This window comes from Pteropus medius, unplaced genomic scaffold (assembly GCF_902729225.1).
Source record: "Pteropus medius unplaced genomic scaffold, Ma_sr-lr_union100, whole genome shotgun sequence".
Lineage (NCBI taxonomy): Eukaryota > Metazoa > Chordata > Mammalia > Chiroptera > Pteropodidae > Pteropus > Pteropus medius.
In genome coordinates, this window is record NW_024352004.1 from 2,186,462 (window position 1) to 2,211,131 (window position 24,670).

At 34.6% G+C, this 24,670-nt stretch overlaps 1 protein-coding gene across 7 annotated transcripts in view; it reads right to left on the reverse strand.

The window, feature by feature from the left end:
- KANSL1 (KAT8 regulatory NSL complex subunit 1) overlaps window positions 1-24,670 on the reverse strand; it is a 159,716-nt gene that overhangs the window by 46,693 nt on the left and 88,353 nt on the right. For all 7 annotated transcript variants that reach the window (XM_039846823.1, XM_039846824.1, XM_039846828.1 and 4 more), the window contains one exon: window positions 7,473-7,614. In XM_039846823.1, the coding sequence (XP_039702757.1) occupies window positions 7,473-7,614 (142 nt within the window). The remainder of the gene's footprint in view (window positions 1-7,472; window positions 7,615-24,670) is intronic.

Below are 24,670 nucleotides of genomic sequence, written 5' to 3' on the forward strand. Positions count from 1 at the left end.
GATTAAGTGAGCCCTTACTTGCTTTTATCCACATTGCCAAACTTCTAAAGCATCATGCCTGTGTCTTACATTCTGGGTATTTAAATCTTATTTGAAGAGAAGAACTTCAGGCCAAATTATTTACTTAATTTACTGTTGCCTCAATTTGCTGTTTAAATGTTAACTAATGGTAAGCTCCTTGAAGACTGAGACAAAACACAAATATACTTGTATCTCCTATACTCCCTAGCAGAATCATACACAAAGGAAATGCACAATTGTGTTTTTTGAGTCTTTATGTTAAAATTTGTTTTTGCTTGAACAAAAAAAAAAAACATTAAGTTTATATTAAGTATAGCAAGGAACCTAAATAAATTTAACTTTTAGGTATAAAGTTACTCCCTCAATTTTTTTAAAGAAATCAAGATACAACAGCCAATGTTTCCAAAGAGAAAAAAATTTTCCCTTAAATTACTAAGTAATTTCTAAAAAACACCTCTCAGAGACTACAAAGACACTCACCTAAGAAAGCTTTTAGAAGATTTGGTACAGACCATTTACACTCCATCATTTTATAAACCAGAGATGATGCATGTCAAACGTCATGTCAATAGGCCAATCCATGGCAGAACCAGGGCTAAAGGCTGGGTCTAACTACTCTCATTCTTCCTTTTGTTCATTCAAATCAAGCCGTATTTTATCCATTCAATCCATTCATCGACAGTTTTTAGATGCTGAGATACAGGAAAGGAGAGACATCCTTCCCCCAAACTCCTCCCCCTCTCACCCTGCTCCAGCCTAAACCCATCCCTCAAAGTGCTTACATTCTAACACTGGGGCATAAACAATACGATAAGTAAATTTTATGTAGTACATACATTAGGTGTTAAATGTTAAAGAAAAAAATTAAGTACTGTGAGTGGATTAGGAAGTGGGAGCAAGCACGATTTCATATTAGGCAGTTAGGGTAGGGTAAACAGCACTGAGATGATAGTCAATCAAATATTTGAAAGAAATGTGGGGACAAACTTTGGGCAAACTTAGGGGAGGAGCTAATGCAAAAATTTCAATCTTGAAACCAGCTTGATGATTTTCAGAACTGTAAGGAATTCAGCACGACTGGAGTAAAATGAATGAGTGCAGTTCATGGTAGGAGCTGAAGTGAGAAGAGGTGGGTGGGGGTAATCTTGCACGGCTTTGTAACTCAAGTATTTCAGCTTACTCTCAGATGGGAACTCACTGAAGAGTTTCAAGCAGGAGGAAATGATCTGACTTATGGTTTAAAAGGATCAATTTAGCTACTGTGCTGACATGAAGACTAGTGAGTGGTAAACAAAGCAGCCGAAAATTCAGTTTCTTGGACGAAAGTGACTGGACTCTGGATATATGTATTTAAAGACAGAATCAATCAGCCATGCAAATATGCATCTTGGGATGTGAGGGAAGGGAGTCAGACTCTGCCAAGGTTTCTTGGCCTCTGCAACAAGAATGGAGCTCCCACTGATCTGCTCAGAGGACTTTTCAATGCCCATTAGATTTAATCAAATCTGTTTTTGTAAATATGTGCTCAAGTGCTACACTGATGGAGCTAACATCCATCTACACACTGTTCCTCCAGCTCTCCAAAATGTTAGTTCACTATAGCATATAAAACCAACCATTAGATCCTTTATACTGTACCTCATACCAAAAAGTATGAAAGAAACTAAAAACAAGAGGAGCAAATAAAAAGCACCCATATAACTAAAGTTCACTCATTCAGGTGACATTTAATGAGTGTCTGCCATATGCTGGGTGGTGTGAAACCTTAAGTGGAAATACGTAAAATATATCCAATCGTAAGGAGCTTACCTTCATCTACCTTGAACAGGTAGGCAGGCAAAGTATTACAATGACAGTGGTATAATAGAAGTTTAAAGAAGAAGATGTGAGAGGAAAAAAGAGGTAGAGCCTAAGTAGAGGCTGATGAAAGTAAAACTTTATATACAGAAATCTACAGGATTACTTAAAATTTCATAAAATATACTTAATATAGTTAACAGCCATGAAAGCAAAGGTTATTATTAGCAATGAAACCTTCAGAAAGTTCCATTTCACACCTGTTATAGAGCTGGGTTTCTCCAGCATTCTGGGTTTACACTGAGTCAATTCTGCATCCTTGTAGCATCAGCCTTGAGTGATGATAACCTCAGGGCTATTGTACTCTAAAATAGACAGCAACTGGCAGAGGCCAATGTAAAAAGGCCAGGAGAGTCTTCCCATCCTTCATTACCACTTCCCAAGTCATACTCAGGATTATGCCTGAGTGCCCAGGCCTAGAGAATACCCACACAGGGACTGAAGAAATTGGGAATGGGTCACAGTTGCACGCAGTAATAACATCCTTATTAAATTATTCCTCTGTAGAAACACAAAACTCTCCTACATAAGTCATAAAAAAGGAAAAATATTTAACCAAACCTGAAAAAGGAAGAAAAGATAGAAGGAATTATGCTAAGCTTGATTATAACAGGGCAAAAACAAGCAAGCAAAAAGGAAAGTAAAGAAAAAACCAAATTGTACACATGGGTTTACTGCTTAGCCTTTACCAATTTCAGATAATGTAAGGAGTCCAAGATAAAAAAAAAAAAAAAATCACTTGCAATATAAAATTAAGATGCAATTTCACATACTCACCTCTCAAATTTTACTTTGAGTAGGTCAATCCTCCCTACTCATCTTAGATAAGTCAGTGACCTGACTACAGACCAGTTTATCAAGAACCATCCTGCGTTACCTAGAGAAGGCATAGCTGTCCACAATGCCTTATAACTCTATTGAGATGGGAATTTCAACTCTATATTAATTTTAAAGACAAAATGTTCTAGGCTGCTGCTATATCATTTAGCTCCTTTTCCATCCAGAAGCTCCAATGCTCTTTCATTTCTCATTCCTAATATTTCCAACCTTATTCAGCAACTGCTGTGTAATTTCACAAATCAGTCAAAAGAAGAGATCAAAAATACGGATTTTAAGAAGGGGATATAATGTTTTATATGTTGAAGACTGTGTTAAGAGACAGAAGTATCCGTTAGTAACAGAACTTGCTTGGTTCCTTGTGCTTCCTCACTCAAGTTTTACTTACCAGCCGTGAAATTTCAATAAATATCCTTGAGAAATGATGAAAAGGATAAAACAGCAGTGTGTTAGACAGAAAATGCTTTGAAGTCAGATTAATAACCCTGAATACAAATTTAGTTAGGCTTCCTATAAGCCTGTAAGTTGTCAGATTTGCTCTGTACATTAAACAACATACATGAATATACCTGTATATAATAGTACACACTCAAAAAAAGTTTTCCTTTCTCATTCTAAGGCATGGGAGCATTTTTTTTTAAAGCTGACTGAATATGAAATTTTGAAAATATCAAAATATTGTGAAAATATCACAATGATATAGAGAAGAGTACAGAGGAGCTCCTAGAAACTACATATCCCTTCTCCAAAGAGCAAGAGGAATTATGATTCCCAAAAAAGAGACTCTAAAGACTCAATTAATTAGCCTGGAAGATTAATATCAAACTTTTGCCAAAAACAGAAACTGACAATCACCTAGCAGTAGTTCTCAAATACTTTCTTTTTTGGAATACATCACTTTAAGAAAATTAAAGTTAATATGCAAGAAATTAAATCCTTAAAAAGAAAAGGAAAGCCTTACCCTCCAATTTCCATTCAACGACAATTATTTCTCTACAGTTGACTGCCAAACCTAAATTCATCTCATGAAAGGCCTGCACAACCCAGGCAACTCTGGAAAACCTTGGAACAGGATAGGCAATGAGAACACTAACCCATTTTACTAAGATAGAGGGGGTTAAAAACCTCCTGTTTCAATAACTCTAACAGTCAAGCACTTAAAGCAACTGCTAACTTGAGAAACAGAGTCAGACACGCAAATCTCAGCTCTGCACTCAGCTCATCTCATGGCTGTATGACCATGAACAAACGACTTGACCTCTCTGACCCTCTATTTGTTTATTTTTATATCTGAGAATAACAGTAAAACACTTAACAGTGCCTGGCACATAGTAAGTGTTCAAAGACAGCTATTGTTATAGTGACATATTAAGACCAAATGTTAATATATCTTTAGGGGAAATTCCACTGATTATTTGTTACATCAGGTGGAATAATGTCCCCCCAAATTTTTGTCACCCAGAACCTATGAACGTGACCCTATTTGGAAACAGGGTCTTTGCAGATGTAATCAACTTAAGATAAGCCCTTTAGTGTGGGCCCTAAATCTCAATATCACTGGAGTCCTTGTAAGAGGGAAATGTGCACATAGACACACAGAGAGAAGATGGCTAATGTAAAGACAGAAGCAGAAATTGGAGTGATGCAGCTATAAACAGAAGATCAAAGATTAACAGCACCACCATAAGTTTAGAAAGAGATAAAGGATTCTTCCATAGAATACCCAAAGGGAGCATGGCCCTGTCTACACCTTGATTTCATAATTCTAGCCTCCATAACTATGACAAAATAAATTTCTGTTGTTTTAAGTTTACCACTCAATTCGTGCTACTTTGTCATGGCACCCCAGGAAATTAATATATTTGTTTTAAAAAAGACATTGTATAAATATTTAATAAAATTATGGATTTTCTTGATGTTATCATCATTCTACTTTTTTCTCTTCCTGTCCAAATTTTGTAACAGACATTATTGTATTCAGACTGCAGACACATAAAATGTATTAAAATCTAGAATGCCTTAATTTAAAGACCATAAAAATGAAGCTCAGAAATGTTCAGTAACTTTTCTTTCCAACGTTACATAGCTAAATGGTAGCAAAGCCGGGACTAGAATCAAAGATTTTTGAGTCCAAATCTATTGGTATTTTAATACATTATGCCCTGATTAATAAAATTCTTGGATAATTAATATTTACACAAAATTCCAGAATAACTATTTTCCAGATATTTAGAAGCATCTAAGACTTTCATAGTTTCCCAAAACTACTGTTATTACTGCTGAGTTATAAGCTAAAGAATAAAGCAGGAACCAAAAGTGAATTGAGGGTATCTTCTCATACAGCTATAGTGAGACTATGAACTGCGGCATCCTGTCAAAAAGCTTCTCTGAAATATGCATCAGGAAAATAAAAGTATCCATGCTGTGACTTAGGTAGGGATATTTATTATGGCATGCTTTGTAATATAGACATACCTAATTTCACTGTTACTTTACAAATGTTGCAGTTTTTACAAATTCAAGGCAAGAAGACCCTCCACCAGCAAAAAGATTATAGCTCACTTTATTGTGGTGGTCTGGAACCAAACCCACAATTTCTTGAGGTATGTCTGTATAATTTTAATGAAGAGCATAATTAAAACAGTCAACCAAGAAAGGTAAAAGAATGTAGCAAGTAAAAATAATGTCTTCTCCAAAAACAATTGGAAAATGTTCAGGCTCCTCATGTAATATGACTATGTTTAAAGAAATCACTTATATACACAGAGAAAAAACAGCGGAAGAAAATACGTCCAAATGTTCATAGTGTGTTAATTGTGAGTTTGGGTTTTGTTTTTGTTTTTTTTTTTAGAGCACTTTTAGGTTCACAGCAAAACTGAAAGGTGTTTTTTTTCTCTTTTATACTTCTCTGTATTTTCCAAGTTTCCTAAGAATTGATAACACAGCATTTCATCAATTTTAAGACATTTTTCATATCTCAATCATCTTTTATATCAAGATGTATCTTACAATTAATAGTGCTAGTTTAACTGAAATAATTTTTTAGTGACACATAAACTAATAACAATAGCCATCTTCAAGTCTACGAAATATGGCAGTTTCATAATGGGGAACTAACAACATGCATATACACACACACACACATATATTTATGAATGTATATAAAATAGATAAAGCAACAAATATGACTACCATTGTGCTAATCTCACTTATTACTAAAAGACTCTTGCTCTCAAATATGGAAATTCCCATTTAACTACTGGCCATTAAAACATAGAAACAGACACTGAAGAAGTATTCCTGACAGAGCAAGACTTGTTTTTCTCCTTGGGATAAGGCATATCCAGTCATCCTCCAGCTATTTTTATCACCATTCCAACTCATGTTCTACAAATCTCACTCAATTTCCAGTGAAGAAAGGCCAAGGAAAGCAAAATATTCAACACTCTTGGTGAATATTGTTTTAATTCCTCATTTGCTAATGCAAAAAATACTTTGCAAGAATGTGAGCTTCTTGAAAGTAGGATTTTTATGAACCACCATTGGTGAGTAGTTTTAGTTTTAATTCCTCATTTGCTCTAGCCAATTTTTAAAGAAGTTAGTCAAAATTTAAATTGTTCCCTATCGCAAGGGAACAAATTATATATATGTTTTTAAAAAGGTAAGTCCTCTGGACTTTGCCCTCAATTATAATGCATTCTACTGAACTTTTGGAGAATTACATATAGACCCATTTCGGAAAGAAGCTGGGAAGAACGGTCCAGTGGAATTTTTGGAGTAAGAACTTAATGGGGACTGCAGAACTTTTACTTCAAACTCTCATCATTTTGTTCATCTTGTCAATTGGTTATCCTTCAACTTTTGACCTACTAATTAATTTAATGTATAGCGTTCACAGTACAGCAATTCTCTTAAGGCTTTGAGCAGCACTAAGGCAGGACAAAAAAGTGCTGTGACACTGATTTTTAGGAGCAGTAGGTTTTTCATCTAGACCCATATGTCTGTCCAGTGATGGAGCTCAACTGCATTAAACTAATACAAAAAATACCCTGCCAGAATGTAAGCTTTATGAAAGTACCATTTTTATTTACCACTGTGACTTAAGGAGAAGAATGCTTGGTGTTTAGCAGGCACTCAATTGTTTGTTGAATGGATTTTTTTCCATGCACATTTATCCCTCGCTCAAACCCAAACAGAGCAGAGGACTCTTTTCTAAGTTGATTTTTAAGAAGAAAAACTATACTGTCAAAGACAAAAGCTGTATATTAAGAATCAGCCCTCTGCAGATAGGACACAGGAAAATCAAAATCCTAATCACTAATGTCTAATTTTGCTTAAACAATCTTTAAGGAAAAACCTTATTTTTCCTCAAGAAAACAAGGGAAGCTTAGCAGTAAAACCAAAATGTAGCTAAGTAAAAAAGCAAGATGAAAATCTTTAGTCATCACCACTTTTCCATAAATACCACAAATATGATATAGTCAGTGGCTTACATTATACAGTCTCATTTTCTTATGTTTCCTGTTAGCCCAGGTATACAAACAGTTTTGTTCTAAACACATGTTCAATTTAACATTATATCCTAACAATGTTGTCTGTACTATAAAGCAGTATTGGGCTCTTAAACAAATTAAACCACTATTATCAGATCATATTAAACCATTCTCTTTGACATAGTTAAGTTATTGAGGGATAGAAGAAAAGAGATAATGGCTGTTTTTAGCTGGCCTGAAAAAGACCAGACACTTATCCCTTACCTTATTAGCACGTATCTGTTTGTAAATATCTGTTTGCTGCCGAATTCGATATTCCAAGTCAGAAACATGAGCCTGAAGCCAGTTCCAGCGGCTGACAATAGCTGCTCGGTCTGCAGCCCATCTCCATTCTGACCTGCGCCTCCTAAAAAAAAAAAAATAAACTGAGTGAAATTCATAGTAGCAGCAACATTTATACCAAATAATGGTGAGGGGTTTTTTAACATCTAGAGGCCCTTATGCAGACCAATTCTACTGCCAAGAAAAACCAAAGACTTTGTACAAATGTATGTCACAAGACACAGGGATCATATACAGATACTTCATAAATTAATCTCTGAAACTGCTTTCATTTCTCAGGAGATAGAAATACTTTTCTACTTTAACGTAAGAACTATATAAAGAATAAAGATTATCTACATAGAAAACCCAAAAGAAATCACGAATTATTAAAGCTAATAAAGAATTCAGCAAAGTTGCCAGGTAAAGTTCACCATACAAAACTAAGTGTTTGTGCCAACAAGTAGAAAATACTAATTTTTTAAAAAAGAACTATTCACAACACCAACAAATGATAATATTATACACAAAAGATCTTCAGAGAAAAGAAACCCCCAAAATACAAAAGACATGAATAAATAGAGATTACTTTTAAAATGGCAATTTTCAGATATATCTATAAATTCAAAGAAGTTCAAATTCCCTAATGGTTTTTACTGGAAGCTGACAAACAGATCCAAAAAACTTACATGAAAAAAAAAGTTGGAGAAATTCTAAATGTGACAACAGACTACAGACTTACTGTAAAGCTATGATAATTAAGGTAGTCTAGAAAGACAAAAAGACCAATGAGACAGAATACAGAGTCCTCGAACTTAGAATCAAATATATAAAAGAGATGGCATTCATATGAATACGAAAATACTGAATTACTCAATAAATGGTATTGAAATGGCTGGTTCTTTACAAAGAATTAATAAAATTAGTTCCCTTCTTCATGATATAACGGCATAATTTTAGAATGCCTGAATGTGAAAAGCCAAACTTAAAACAAAGATGAGTATCTTTGGAACTTGAGAGCAGGGGAGGATTTAAATAAGACCCCCCCAAAATTTTAAGCTTATTTTCAACATACAATGAAAGTTTAATTAAGTTAAAGTTAAGCCACTGGTTGCTAGATGATACCTGTAACTAAAGATTAAATATCAAAATATATAACAGAACTCCAACAAACAGGTTAAAAAAAAGACAACTCCCATCAAAGATGAACAAATAGAAAATTCACCTAAGAATCCAAATAGCCAATAAATACATGAAATATTAAAAAGTCATTTCGAATCCAGACTGGGAAAAGCCAGTGTCAGTGAGATTTGGAAAACATCAATTCCTCCATCGCCAGTAATAATAAAAACAGGCATTGCCACTTTTGAAGAGTAATTTGGAAATGGTTAGGTGAAAAATGTGCATACCCAACCATCATGAAATTCTATTTTTGAGAACATAACCTACACACCTGCTTGAAGAAACAGGTGTAATGGTCTAGAGTTTGTTATAGCTAGAAATTAATCTACTCTGCTGAACTAGGGAAATAAACTGTAATTTATTGTTTTAATAAATTTTTATAACAGTAAAGATATTAACTAGAACTACCTGTATAAACGTGACTATGTCACAGAAGACAATGATGAATAGGAAAACTATATAAAAACTAAAAAACAAGTTCTATTTAGATACACACAAGTAGAAAGGAATTTAACAGAATACTGTTTATCAATGTGATTTTCTATATGTATCGGCATGACTAAATCTCAACAATGTAGAATGAAAAACTACATGAAAACAAATAAATAAATAAATAAATAAACATACAATAATAAGAGCTACCAATACATAAATAGTTAATGTATAAAAACATGCATAGAGTATACAATAAATTCAGAATCAGGGTCTTCATTACCTCTGGGAATGGAGAAGTTGGATTTTAGTTCTATCTGCAATGTGATGCTTGACTTATCTTTAAATAACAAAAAGAAATATGGCAACACTTTAAAATTTCTTAAATACTGGGGTATGAGGCATCTGGTGGTATATTCTATAATCGAAATTCTTTTTCAAGCACGAAGAAGCAGTCATACTGCCCTTATCCCCACCTCCACTCAGGATATACATACTCACTCCGAAAAGTGACTACAAGTGAACTTTAAAAATAGCCCACTGATAGGGTGTTATGTTGTCAATAATAGAAGAGAACAAACCTAACCACAGTAGGATTAGAACTGAGTTAATACTTAATCATATATAAATAAGGCAAAGGGTAGCAATGGTATTTTATTAACTTTTATATGGTCCAAATGTAAGTCATTTAAGCCAATCATTGTGATAAAAGTATTACCCTATTACTTCTCTTTAGACACAAGGTATTTTATAGTTCCCTACTCTTGATGGAATCAGTACAAGATACAAATATATTTAAGTACAATTATCTGGTTCAATGTTGGCTGCAGGTCTAGTTCTATCACAGATTCAGGAAAGAACCTCAAAAGCTCAAGTATAACCTCTGGATCATCCCTCAACTATAAAAATGTCCTTCCTTTTCTAAAACAGGTAAAGCTAGTTAGTCCTCATATGTTCTATTCCCAACTTTCATTACTCTTCAAAGTTCGCCACCTTCCTATCCTGCAAAATTTCTTGGTTTTACAAGTTGATTTCATTTCAGAAGCTATCACAACATCAAGTCCCCATCTATCACCACTGGGCTATTTCATTAACTTCCTTAGTTACTACTGCTAACTTAAGTCACATACTATACTTTTCCTAAATAAACCCCCTTCAAACTATTTCTTCCTGTCACTCCTATGTATAAGAAACCACACAGGCTCCTTTGCTTCTTTTCATATCCTAAGTTCTTCAAGGAATCAATAAAGTATTAAGGGGAGTCAAATTCTAAGGGAGCAATTTAAAGCCAAAAGGTAATTAATAAAATTAACACAACACCCATTTAACAGTCTGTTCACACACAAGTTTAAAAACTGACAGTGGTTAGCCAAAACAAAACCCTAATGTTGAAAATCAAAGCAAGGGAAAGATGATTTCTTTAAAAATTTATAGCACTTCCTCCTTAGTCACCCCTGGTGAACAAAGAATTCTGGCAGTCTTACCCAATGATCCTGAACTTATTAGCTCATAAGCCTTCTCACAACAGTGTTCCAGGACATCAAGCACTCTAAATTGGCAGGAAAGATGAAACCTATTTGTTATCTCTGAATTCAGACACACCTTAACCAAAAGAATTTTGTTTTCTTTCTTGTTTGATGTCAAGAAAAAAACGGAAGGAAGGAAGGAAGGAAAGAAGAAAGGAAGGAGGGAAGAAAAGAAGGAAGGAAGACTTTAAAATCTGTTCGAAAGTTTGAGAATACAAAAGGAAAGGAAAATTACTTAAAACATTTCAGTTCACAAGAACTTTGAAGAATAAATACCTTTTTTCTTTGATATTAAGGAACAGCCCTTTCCACTTTTCCTAAGGTCAAAACTAACAGGTCTGCTATACAGATATTCTTCTATATACCAATATAAACCAAGCCTCTGGATAATATTTTTTTGGAGATTGGCTAATAAACTTGTACTAATAAAGATTAAGTACATTAAGGGAATACTAGCAATCCCTAATTTATGAACAGGCTTCATTCTACAAATATATTTGTCATATGACAGTTTAGAACTGGAATTTTCAGTAGAATTGTCACAATGTTGTAATTTATTAATGAAAAGTGGAAAACCCCACCCTAAGTGTCCAAAAAGTATCATGTGTTCGAAGTACCAGCAATATGCGCAGAAAGCTGAACTATGAGCAAAGGTGAGAGGTGTATAGCTAGCAAGTCTGAGGTGTGCTGTAAAGATGTCACTACACTCCAGTAGCAGAGCAGAACACCACAAAACATTGCAAGAATAAGCTTCACGTCTTACATGTTTTTCCTTAACAATAATAAAACCTCACAGAAACTCGGTTTGCCAGAAGTAGGGATGGATGGATTTCCCCTCTAATATTCAAAATGTAAACTTATTACTGATTTACAGTTCAAAAACAAGACACTCATTTAACATTAGCGTCATGCTTAAACACAGATTTCAAAAAAGAACACATGACTAAGGTTGCAGATTGAGACATAATGATGAACTGGTTTCTAACATAATTGTCAATAATGAAGAAAAAGATGTGGATTCTAACAACGGTTAGTCTTTCAGCTCTTTATTGTTGCTTACTCTGTGCTAGCAATTAGTGAAATAATTGCTTTAACTGTGTGTGTGCGCAGGACATGAGAATGACTTCTAACGTATTATTCTGCAATATACTTTATTCCAGGTTGTACCAAAATATTTGTCTAAATATACTGGGCTACTGCCTGAGTGGAAAATTCATTTTAACTCATATTTTGCTCCTTGCTTTTATTAACATTTTATTGGTAAATCTACTTTGTCTGCATGTGCTATATAAAAATCCATTAAAATTTCACACTATTAAATTGCTTTTTGGTTACCTAAATGCAGGAAGATACAATATTTGCTTTTTTATTATCACATGAATAGAACAAGTTTCATGTTGCTAGCTATAACTAGATTTTTTTTTTAGCTATGTGAACTTATACTTTAATAGTTCCCTTTACAGGGTCAGTAGAATATTAGCACATATCTAGAACTTAGGATGTTCTATGGGATTAAAGAATATAGAAAATTTATTTTATTTACTTGAACAAAAAAATCATTTCCTCTAAAAAAGCTCTTCTATTAACAAATCCTTTGAAACTATATAGTGGGAAGTACTTGAAAATTTAGGGTTCAGCATACATGTTAGTCAATGTAGAAAACAAAAAAAGAAATTAACCTGTCATTTCTTTAATATCATCTTGAATGGTAATGTTAAGAGAAATGTTTCATTAGCACAGGACAAACAGGTCAATACAGGCACTTTTATATAAGGAGATTTAACCTCTTAAATGTGGGGACTAAGTTCCTTCTATTTTTGTTACAAATTAGAAATTATACACGGAATCCTCAAAGGTGTCATTGATAAAACCTTTTCTACTGCACCATAAGAGGTAATGATCTGAATCACTTAACTCAGAGATGGTTACCACTAATTTTGCAAAAATAAAAGCACTAAGGATGTAAGTTCTGTTAACAGAGAAAAAGATTTGCAATACTACACCTCTTCTGCTAACTTGGTGCCAATGAGTTCAACAAAAGAGATTATAATCAACATATCTTCAATGCCTATAGCACAGCCCATACAGCAGAGCAATAGATAGCAATGGTAGCTACATCCTTTTTCTCAAAGATAAACTTCAGCAAAAGCTGAATTACCTAGCAGTAACACTGAAGACAGGCACTGAACCACAAACACCTGACCTAACACTGCCTTTAATTAAGTCCCAGTTCTAGCCCAGGAAGGAAAATTTGTAAATCCATTAGAACAGTACTGGTGGGTTATACTTTACCCTGATCTAGAAATTTTTAAAAATCTCATTAAAGTCACAACGAATGTACTGGAAAGACCTTAATGGTGATAATTCCACCTTTGTGATCTCAATCCTATCTCTAGTTATTTCTTTTAATGAAAACAAAGGTTCTACTAACAAATTAAAAGTAAATTAACTCTCAAAGGCAAGTTTACGCAGCAGTATATTCAACCAAAAACTGGTAGATAAATGGAGAGTTATGTGCTACTTCCAAGTGAGCAAAAAGTCTGAGACACCTAAATTTTGAAATCTCTAGGTTTTTTAGATGACTTATAAAACCAAAAGAGTCAAGTAAAATTGAAATCATTCCCCAAATATCCAGAGCATACAGCTGCTAGATTCACAGTATTCAGGCTGAGTCAGGGTCACTATGGGACAGGAATAGAAAATCTTGACATTACTGAGAGTCACATATAAAAAAACATATGTATATATACGTATTCATTATCTATCTCAAAAGCAGTGTGAAACAAATAAGAGAAAGGGCAGGAAGATAAGTTCAAGCTAAGTCCTCATCGTTTTTTAATTTATATGACCCTAGACATGTAAACTGACCTCTGGAAATAACGGCAACATCTGCCTCACAGGATTGTGGTATTCACAAAATGATGTAATCCTAACTGAAAAGTACAATAAGTGTATTAGAAAAGACAACTATTAAATAAATATAACCTTGGAGTTCAATTCCATATCATGAACATAAAAGAGGATGGGAAAGGAGAAATAAAGAGATCCTGAGATTCTTCAATATTGGGCTTCATTAGTCATCTAAAAGGAAGTTCCATTCTAAAAATAAAACCAACAGGTTCATTAGAATAGACACTGTATTCAGCCACAATTTCAATGACATTACCACCCCTGCCTCCCAATTTACAGAGATGGAGGAAATAAAGAACAGGGAGAAAACAACAAATTGTGGAGCATCAAATATCCCATTACAGCTTTAGCTGTAAAATAAAGCTGTAAAATAAAACTCAGATGAGAATGGGTTAAGAAACAGTTTGTCACTCTATCCAGGTTACATCAGCTTTCTAGAGAGGTTTGTAGTAAGAGGAAACAAATGTACCAGAGCCAATTTTAAACTGCCAATTCATCCTGATAAAGACTCTGAGGGTTGAACACAACCCTTTTGTGTTACTGCTTAAACCAGATTATCCCTGAAATTAAAATGAGATTTGTGCATTTTGGCAGATTATTTCAGCCAAGCTTTCAACCTACCATCCACTCTTCTCCACTTCCCCGCTCCACTTAACAAATATTTAAGCACCTAGTCTTCACTAGGCATTATATTAGCTGCTGGGGATACAATAACAAACAAGAACCCTGGCTCATTAAGCTTAGAGTTGAATGGGGAAGGCAAATGTTAATAAGCAAATAACTGGGCAAAATGTGAGGTAAGAGATCATAACTATGAATTTAGATTGGGGGATCCGGAAGATTTCTCTGTGGTATAAACATTTAATGTAAGTTAGGGCTTGAAAAGGCAAACGTGCCTTGGATGAAGGTTATGGGAAGTGGAAAGGCATAGAAGATACTGGGGATTGTGGTCTGCTTTAGGAAGAAATGACATATATACACATTATGTAGCTGGAGCTCAGGCAGTGAACAAGGTGGGAAGAATGCACTAGAGTTGACACTGACTGTAAGTAGGTAGGGCCAGATCATACAGACTATGTTTGTAAAACATGTTAGTTTTATGAAACAATATAAGCTGTCCTGATCGTGGCCCAAGTTCTTTCATTTATCTTGGACTCTTTATAAACGAAAATTTTCAAACACAAGCTAAAGAACAAGCTCCCATATAACCATCAACTTCAACAACTATCAACTCTTGGCCAATTTAATCTCATCTACAATATCTATCCCCATGGATTAATTTTGAAGCCAATTCCCCCCGTTATTAGATCATTACATCTGTATATATTTCCATATGTATCTCTAAAAAGTAAATTTGCTTAAAATGTATATTTTCATAAATTAAAAAACATTAATTTGTCACATTTCCTGGACTGTCTCAACTGGTTTTCCAAATCAAAGTCAGTAAGATCCACACACTGTGTGTGGCTAATGTATCTCAAATTTGTAACAGGTTTCTTTTTTCTTTTTTTGCTTGCAATTGATCTGTGGAAGAAAACAGCAATCTGTCTTTTAGAATTCCTCGCAATGTGAATTTTGCTGATTGAATCCTTGTCGCAAAATCCACTTCTGGACTTTATGAACTGACACCTCTAAAGTACCTTTAGTTTATCTAGTATTCTGTAGATCAGCTGATAAAATTATTTGTACTTTTGTACATTTGATTTTTACATGTTTAAGACTGACATGTGTACTAAAACATGCCCAACCTTTAAAGAATTAGGTACTTTAAACTTCTCTTAATGGCCATCTATCAACTTTTCACTAAACATAGTAACATATACATACTCTGCAAAGCATAATGAAAGTAAGAAGTGTAATAATTCTTCAACAGAGCCTCTAAGCAGTATTCAGGCCAATCTGTTTGTTACATCCTATATAAGTCTCCAACCTGAAAATACCCAGGAGCAACTGTATCCCTAAAATCCACTTCCTCCTTGGAAAGTCTTTCCTGGTGAACTGCACAGCGCAATTCATTACTTTGTATTCTTCAAACTTAGAGTGATCTTATTTTGTTATTTGCATGTTTTATACTTCCAAATCATGTCATGCATACGGTGACTTCTTATGGGCACTACCTACCATGTGTTTTAACTGTAAATCAATTTCCAAGGATATCTGCATACATGTAATTTACAAATAAAGAATTCCTAGGATATATGAAAAAAATGCAAAATTTATTTAGCTGCTTGTTCTGCTTGAATTTCAAACTCTTAAGAAAATACCTAACTGAAGCCTGAAAGACCCAGAATACCTTAGACATAATGAAAATGTTCTGATGGAGAAAAATACAGCATGCCAGAGAATGAAAGTGGCTTAACAGTTCTTCTTGGCAGGCTATAGGACTGGACATGGAATCTGAGCATGAAGATTTAGAACAAAACACTGGCACAGTTACTGTGTTTTTTAAAGAGAATAGAACTCTGTATGTTTCAAGAATAAAGGAAAATGACAAAATTAATACTAAAAGGTTCTCAGTTATTCAAAGAAATGCTACTCCAGAGTGGCTCCTTCAGAGTAAACCAACCAATTTTCTGTCTAATTTTCAGCCCCGAGAATCCATATTTTTATAGTGGATTCCATTTTAGAATGTTTAAAAAAAGAAATCACACTGAGGTTAGAATATTCAAATTCCGTATGTGAGACTAATTCCTCCTTTGAAAACTCTAAATAGTTAAATGATTCTATTCACTCGAAAACCGTAATGTATAAGAATAGCTATTATTTGATCCAACTCACACACCTAAGCAAAAGACTAAGGATCACATTTTGCAACTTAAAGTACTTACTCTAAGTAGCAGGGGACTTAGAAGCTTCTCACAAATATCACAACTTAGAATGAAAAAAAAACAATTCTCTCTTCACCATTCCCCAACTCCCCAGTCCTGGGCTTCTTAAAGGAGAGTGAAAGAGAAGAAAAGTACAATATACAGTATTGACAGAGAAAAGGAAGGAGGAGGGGAAGATGCTAGCACTTCTTATTCCATAGGAGAACTTTTAGAACAACTTCTAGAACAAAGAAATCTCTGTATTTAGCCCAATAGATTAACTGTATAATAACAATTCCTATAGAGAAACATTTTCTTCTCACTTTAGAGAACAGTGTTTGGAGTCACTGAACCCTAAATTCCAAACCATGGCCCTGCCACTCAGCTATTACTATCACTTAGCCAGCTAATTGAAAGATCAAAGAACAAAAGTTCTTGTATCAATGCTCAACCTCCAGGAGTGATGTTCCAACTTTCGTATATATAAGAAATATCAGAGAGTTGAAGTGAGTCCCAGGGACCATGAATAAGAAGCCTCTTAGATGGTTCTTATGCAAGAAGTATGTAAGACCATACTTTCAGAAATATTACTCAGAGCTATTCAAGTTCAGGAACAAAGGATACATCTTCAAGAAAATGAAATAGAATAAAAAAAAATCAATGTTAATTTATCAGTTCTAAGAACTTCTGAGCTAGGCAAGATGGCATAGATTCCTATCTCCCGGCTCGGCCCACATCTGCAAAACACAAATCCAAACCCTAGAAATGATGCAAGAGGCGATCAAATAAATAACTCTGAAAGGTGGAAAGAGGAAAGTAAACTGGTTAATCTCAGGACTAGAAAAACAACATAGTGGCAGGGAATCTAAAAGACCCTATTCAATTAATAGGCCTGGTGTTTCCTGACTTTCAATCTAGCAACAAAAAGCTGCCCAGACAGGCTCATCATTTCCTTTGATGGAACAAGAGGACCACCCAACAATACAAGGCAAGCCTTGCAGCAACAGCAAAGGAAACGGTTCAGGGGTTCAGCTAACATTAAGAAATAAGAGGCCAAGGGAAACATTATTACTCCATTTCTCTTCATTTTTATAACAAATTTTCATTATATCTAATCTCTCTCCTTCAATTATCTCTAAAATCCAAGTTCTATCTCCTATTCTCCTCCTGGATCATTCCACTCAGTCATGATTTCACTGCTGTTCACTCAACATGCCAGGCAAGCTATCCAAGCCCTTTACTTGGTATTCCCAAGGCAGACATCCGCACTTTCTTCAGATCTTTTCCTTACAAGTCACTTGTATGAAGTCTTCCCTTGACTACACTATCTTAAGATTGCAAGCCTTCTCTCTTTCTCTCTCCCCTCCCCCCACACTCATTTCTATCCCTCCTCCAGGTTTTATGATTAGAACTTACATGTAAAACATTTTAATTATCTATCTTATTGTCTGTTTTCCCCACTAGAACCTCTCTTATGAGAGCAGGGATTTTTTGTCTCGTTCATTAGCACATTCCTGGTGTCTTAAACAATGCCTAGCACATGGTAGGTACTTGAATATTTGTTGAAAGGGAGGGAGGAAAATAGGAAAGGAAAGAGAGAAGGGGGACAGATGTTAGAACTATGATCTTAACTTTTCCTTGCAATAGATAAAAACCAAAGTAATCCTAGAGTGAAGCTAATCTGTTTCTCATTTGGTGTCAATAGATCTCATAAACCCCTCTAGCCTCTCTTGCCAAAGCAGGATACACAAAATAACAGTCCGTACTCTTAGTCCAAACTTAAACTGACCAGGCAAATAAAGCCATAATACAAAGTGAAAACTACCAGCAAGGTAACTAATCCATATTCTTAACACCAACCACATACAATTTGAATGAATTTTTACTAAAGGTACTATGAATGTTCTATATGCTTTTACATATAAGACAGAAAATTCTCACATCTCAACTCCCACATTCTTTCGAATTGTTTATATTAAATTAGTATCTTGAATAATGTGATAGACATAAGATATTCTATTTCAATTTTCTTGGCAACTTTCAAATATTCTTTTATATAAACTTCGAAATTATTTTGTTAGGTTCTTTATCACACGGTATATCGATCTACTTCCCAGCACACCTCCGAGGGGGGAAAAAAAAAACCCTTAAATAATTTTTAATGACCTAGGTCAGCTCTCAGAGATCAAACTAGCTTACAGTAATAAATGACAGAAGGCACAAATAAAGACATTTTCACTGCCCTAACAACTGGGAGATATCAGTAACCAGTGATATACATTTCACTGCTAAGCACAACGCCTAGCATTATGATAACTGCTCAGTAGTAAATGGTAGCTGCTACTGCTCTAACTTCTGACTACCATCCCCGGCTGAACTAATTCAATTCCGCATGGCACTCTAGGCCCTTCCATCTGATAATATTTATTTTGGTAAATGTGTATTCCTTAAAACAAGCTTGAGAAACAAGAACCTGAAACCAAATCTCTTTTATTCTGAATTGAGTGAAAGCATGCTCAGAAAGGTATGTATGGAAGGGCAATACTGGCATTTTTAGTGGGCAGAGGCCAGTGATGCTGCTACACCTATTACAATACACAAAGGAAAGCCCTCAGAACAAAATGTCAATAGAGCTGAGGATGAGAAACCCTGTTCTATATGAATCAATGATATATATAAAATCTTACATTTTTGGCATCATCACATGGCCCCACATTTTTGCAGGCTTTTTGGCTGAGAAGCCACCAAAGTCTTGAGGTTCTTTCATAATCAGGTGAATGGCAAGTAAGAAGTTCAGGCCATGACTCCAATCTTTTTTTAATGAAATAGAATACAATAGAAAATATTAAAGTATGTAGTAGGTAGAATATATGTATAGTAAAGGTAAGTAACTTTTGTTTCAATTACATGCAAGCCACTGGGTCTTCAGATTCACCTGCAAGTACAAGGAGTCACATAAACTGTGTATCTTACTATAGATTATGCTTAACAGTTCTCTCACCTACAAAATTTGTTGGACTAAAAAACCTACAAGGCTCTTTCTTTACGAAATGTAACAAATCTATGACCATCGGCATGAAACATCCTGTACGTAGAGCTGTAATTTAAACTGGAGTGGTGGTGGGGGTACTATTTATAACTAGATAGATACCTGAAACACTCAATTTACTCCAGATGCTTCAACAAAATCTTTCCTTTAGTTATTATTAGATTCATATAGACTAGAATCTTGACCAAGTCACAATGCCAAGTCTAAATCTAAATCACCCTCTTAAAACGTGCCCAAAACTTCTAAAACTTTAGAAAGAAATATTAGAGATTATCTCTAAGCATCTCAATTTTTAAATGATCAAAATGGGACCCAAAGGAGTAAATGACTTTCAGAGAGTCATAAGTCAATTCGGTCATTCAAGCTCTTAATACAAACATTAGAAAAAGATCTCAGCAGAATCTGGCATGCTGACATCAGCATAAAGTTACATTCTGATTTTAAAAATCACTTTGACTTCTTATAACTAATTGGCACAAGTAACTATGACTCAAATGTCTTAAAAATTTATTTTACTGACTCAGAAATAAGACTACTTGATCAGCACTACCATGTTTGACATATTTCTAATATAAAATTAAGCCTAATGATCTATTCTTAGAAGCAAGCGGGAACCATATAAATAATAGGAAAATATACAGTGATCACCCAATGATAACATCCATATTGAACTAATAATTATACCGTTAAAGGAAATCAAGACCCCAATCTATTCTTTATTACATGGGCCTCAAGTTTCCCCACTTGCAAAACTGGTCACTAAGGTCTTTCCAGCTCTAAAATTCTACCCATGTTTGCTCTTAAGTGTCATATTATGAACAGGAGATTCAACATTTTACTCACGGTTTAAGGCATGTTCCTGCAAACAAAGTGCCAACTAATGAATAAAGCACAGAAACAACTAGTATGTCGAAGTAGGCTCCGTCTCTTCAGTTAACTTATAAAGTTACTTATCTTTGAGCCAAGGAGTTCCTGAACTACAAACTACGTACTTACCAATTTGTTTACTGCTAAGAGCCCTGGATCCAGAATTAGCTTGGAAACAGACTCTATGCAACTCAATATTTAACACTAGAATATGTGCCTGAAGCAGACTGGTTAAGTATCAAAACAATCTTATTCTTAAATATTCTAAAGAGGGAAGAAGAATACACATTTTCCAACTTGCTGAAATAAGATTTGTTCTTAAGCAGACTACTATCAGGTTCCCGCCCCCCAGGAGTGTCACATTTTAATGTAATTTATAATAATTTTTCCCAGACAGTTTAATTATGACCACATTGTCAACATTTTATTACAATCTCGTAAGCAAGGGAAAAGGTCTCTAATATACTCATCAACAATAATTCTTGATAGGAATGTTTTAAAGAAAGAGACTGGCAAATCATTTTAAAATTAGATAATAAAATTGAAGCAATACCTGATTAAAAGTCATTAGACTTTTGACTGACAGACAATTGAGTGAATAGGTAAGTCTCTTCCAAAAAAACAAGTCTTAATCCCATTCATCAGCCAACTGCATCAGCATTTTAACAGCAATTTCTTCACATAAAGTTACAAATTACATCACACAAAAGATTCTAACCACATAAAGTTTGGAACAATTTTTCTTTTATGCTCTTTTTGATTTAGATACCCTCTAAGATCTGTCCAGATAAAAGTCTATCTCACTGGAATTTTGTACTAAAGATCACAATTAAGTTTGTGCTATTTTTTTTTTTTTACAATACTTAGCTGTTTTTATATGTAAGGCAAGCAGAATTACTTTAAAGAAAAAATTATGCTTTTTCCTTCTCCCCTAATGCAGAATATAGCAAACAACCTGCTCATCCGACCATTACTAATCATACAGCTCCTGAAAGCTAAATAGAAACCCTAAGGAAAAATATACATTCTAGGGAAGAAGAAAATTTTAGAGGTGTATTACATGATAGTACATATAGTTTTTCAGAAAACTATATGTGATTTCAAACGAATTCAAAAACTTTACTATGACATTACAAATGAGATACCGTTTATCTGTAGGACACTTCCAATCCCACCAAAAAGTGTTTGAACAATCCAAACAGTTCTAAGGGAAGCCAACAGATACAAACTTTGTAGAAGGGCAGAAATGTTAAAGCAATTGCAAAACACGCACAAAAGTTTTTAATGAGAGCGACAATAAAATGTTTAAGCTGCTCAAAGACACCAAGCAAATGTCACAGAACTGCTGGAGGTGTTATCCACCTCCCCACCCCTGCCCTGCCCCCAGGGTAGTCACCAAGGTGATGAAGCAGAGAAAGGGTCTTGAGTATTGAAAAATACAACAGAAACAGTTGAGTTCACTTCACATTTCAGCTTAGTTTTAGAACTCACATTACACTAATTATAGAATCATCTTAGAAAAGAAAGAACCCCAGGAACCAAGTATTATGGCAGAATGAGAACTAGATCCAACTTCCAACTGAGAAGACTTTCTACCACACGAATTACTTAAATTACTTAAATATTTAAGTAATTTAGATTTTGTTAGAAATAGCCAGGTTACAAATTCCTCAAAGGAAAGGCTGATAAAGATGAATAACCTGATAAACTATTAAGATATTTTCTATTAAGACACAAAACATTAAATGTAAATCAGGAAGGAACAGTAACTCAATTCATTTTCATCCTATGACTCCTCTGTTCGGCCTCTCCCGGTGGCTCCCTTCACCTCAAAGTACAATGCAATCTCAATTTACGATTAAAGTCTTCATTAAGAGCCCTTCAACAACTTCTATTCTCCAGAAGAATTCAAAAAATTTTCTAACAGCAAGTAAAAAGCGCCATCATTTTTCACAGTTTGGTGCCAGGGAATTATTTTATACCTAGAACAAAAACCCATAGACCTATAGCTCCTACGAGTGCTTGAAAATATTTTTTAAATGGCAAAATGATCTCAATAACCAACAACAATGCTTTAATAATGTTTAAAATTACATTTTTAAAAAGTATTAACTGGTGCAGCCAACTTTGAAAATTGTATTATGGTATTTTTAAAAAGATGGCTGCAAATTCTTTGACATCTCTCCCATTGAGAGGTGATGTTTTTGTCTCTTCTTAAATCTGAGAGTCTTGTGGCCATTGCAGTCAATAGAATTAAGGGTGAACTGATGCTAGGTGATTTCCTGGGCCAGGTTATAAACGAACAGGGAGCTTTCACCCTTACTTGCTAAAAATCCAAGCCTCATAAGACAACTTAGAGTATACTCTTTTGTAAAGTTTAAAAATAAGCAAAAGTAACCTGGGTAAACTTTAAAAGCTGTGTCTGCATGTTTTGTGACTGCCTTAGCATTTCTGCCCCTCCAACAAAGATTTTATCTGTTGGCTTCCCGTTAATGTTTTAGGCAAACACAAGTATATGATACAACTAAAAAAAGAAAAAGCAGCAAGAGAGAAAGAGAGACTCAATTCAGGATAGAGAATGGAGGTGGATCCTATAGATAGGTTTTTGGTGATAGCCGTTGAAGTGGGCAGTAGTGCCACAGGTGTGTATTATTTTTAAAATAAAGCCATGCATGGACCAATAACAACAGTGTCATGAGCTCAGAAGTCCAATTACAGTGGACCATTGAACAATACAGGTTTGAACTGTGTGAGTTCACTCATATGCTGGTCTTTTTCAATAAATTCCATAAATGTATTTTCTCTTGATTTTCTTATTAACAGTTCACTTTCTCTAGCTTATTGTAAGAATATAGTATATAATACAATTGACCCATGAACGACATTGGTTTGAACTGTGAGAATACACTCGACGTGGATTTTTTCCAATTGACCACTGTTCAATTCACCCTTGCAGTTCAAATCAATGTCGTTCATTGGTTTGTTCCAAGGTCAACTCCAATGTTGGGAATCCATGTATACAAAGAGATGACTGCAGTTATACCTGGACTTTCCACTGCACAGGAGGTTGGCACCCCTGCATAGTTCAAGGATCAACCGTACATATGACATACAAAATATGTCAATCCACTGTTTATGCTAACAATACTTCCGTTAAATAGCAGGCTCTTTGTAATTAAGTTTTGGGAGAGTCAAAAGTTATTTGTGGATTTTTGACTGTGTGGCGGTCATACTCCTAACCTCTGAGTTGCTCAGGATCAACTGTAAAAAGAAATAAATACATACACGAGAATATATAAAATGGAAGGACATGCTATGATAGAATGAGGGGGAAACATGAGTATCCACATTATAATTAGTATAAAAATCCTTTTATTTTTAGTTTAAGATAGCAGTTACTGAAATCCAATTTATATTTCACCAACTTCCCTTTAAATATTCACAAAAATAAGAATTTTAAAGTTTTACAGAGCTAGAACCTAATACTGGTTAATTTCTGAATATCCAGAGAAAATTCCAATAACCAAACTTAGAACACTAAGGCAAAAAAAGTAGGGACACATGAGGAAAGAGATTTCCATTTCCAACCGCTATATCATATATGGAATCTTCAATAACTAAAGACAGTGAAGGCATCTACTGTGAACTCCTTCGGCAAACTTAAAAAAAAATGGAGCTCATTTCTTTCCTTCATTAAAAATTTCAAATAATGAAATGAAAGCTAGACAAAAGTAGAGAATTGTATTTTGCTATCCAAAGATATTTGGTTGGCAATGAGAAGAGGCTAATGCTAATAAAATGATGGGAAGTGGTATTCACTGACTGTTTCTAGCAAGGAAAGGACTACATACAGACTGCATCAGGTTATCCAAGAAGCAACACTACTCATAATGGGAAGGCAATAATCGGACAGAAGATCCCTCCCTCAGACCAGCACATCTGAACACTGTCAAGTAATAGCAAGTTGGCCAAAGGGTGCACTAAGAAACATTTAAAAAGCTGACAGTCGTTCTCAGAGGAGGTTTGGGGGTACTGGGCAAAAAAAGTGACAAGATTAAGAAGTACAAATTGATAGTTACAAAACAGTCATGGGGACATGAAGCATAGCAAAGGGAATATTGTAATGGCCGTGTACAATGCCAGGTGGGTACGATAGTAATTGGGGAGGACCACTTCATAAATTATATAAATGTCTAATCACTACGCTGTACACCTAACACTAATATATGTATAATACATATACAAAAAAGCTGAAAGTACTTTAACGGCAACAAGGTAGACACTGAAAGGAATCCATCAAGCTATTTATCTATAAACATCAAGACCTTGCAAAGGCCTTTCCTCTTAGGCAATATAACTAAAAATCCC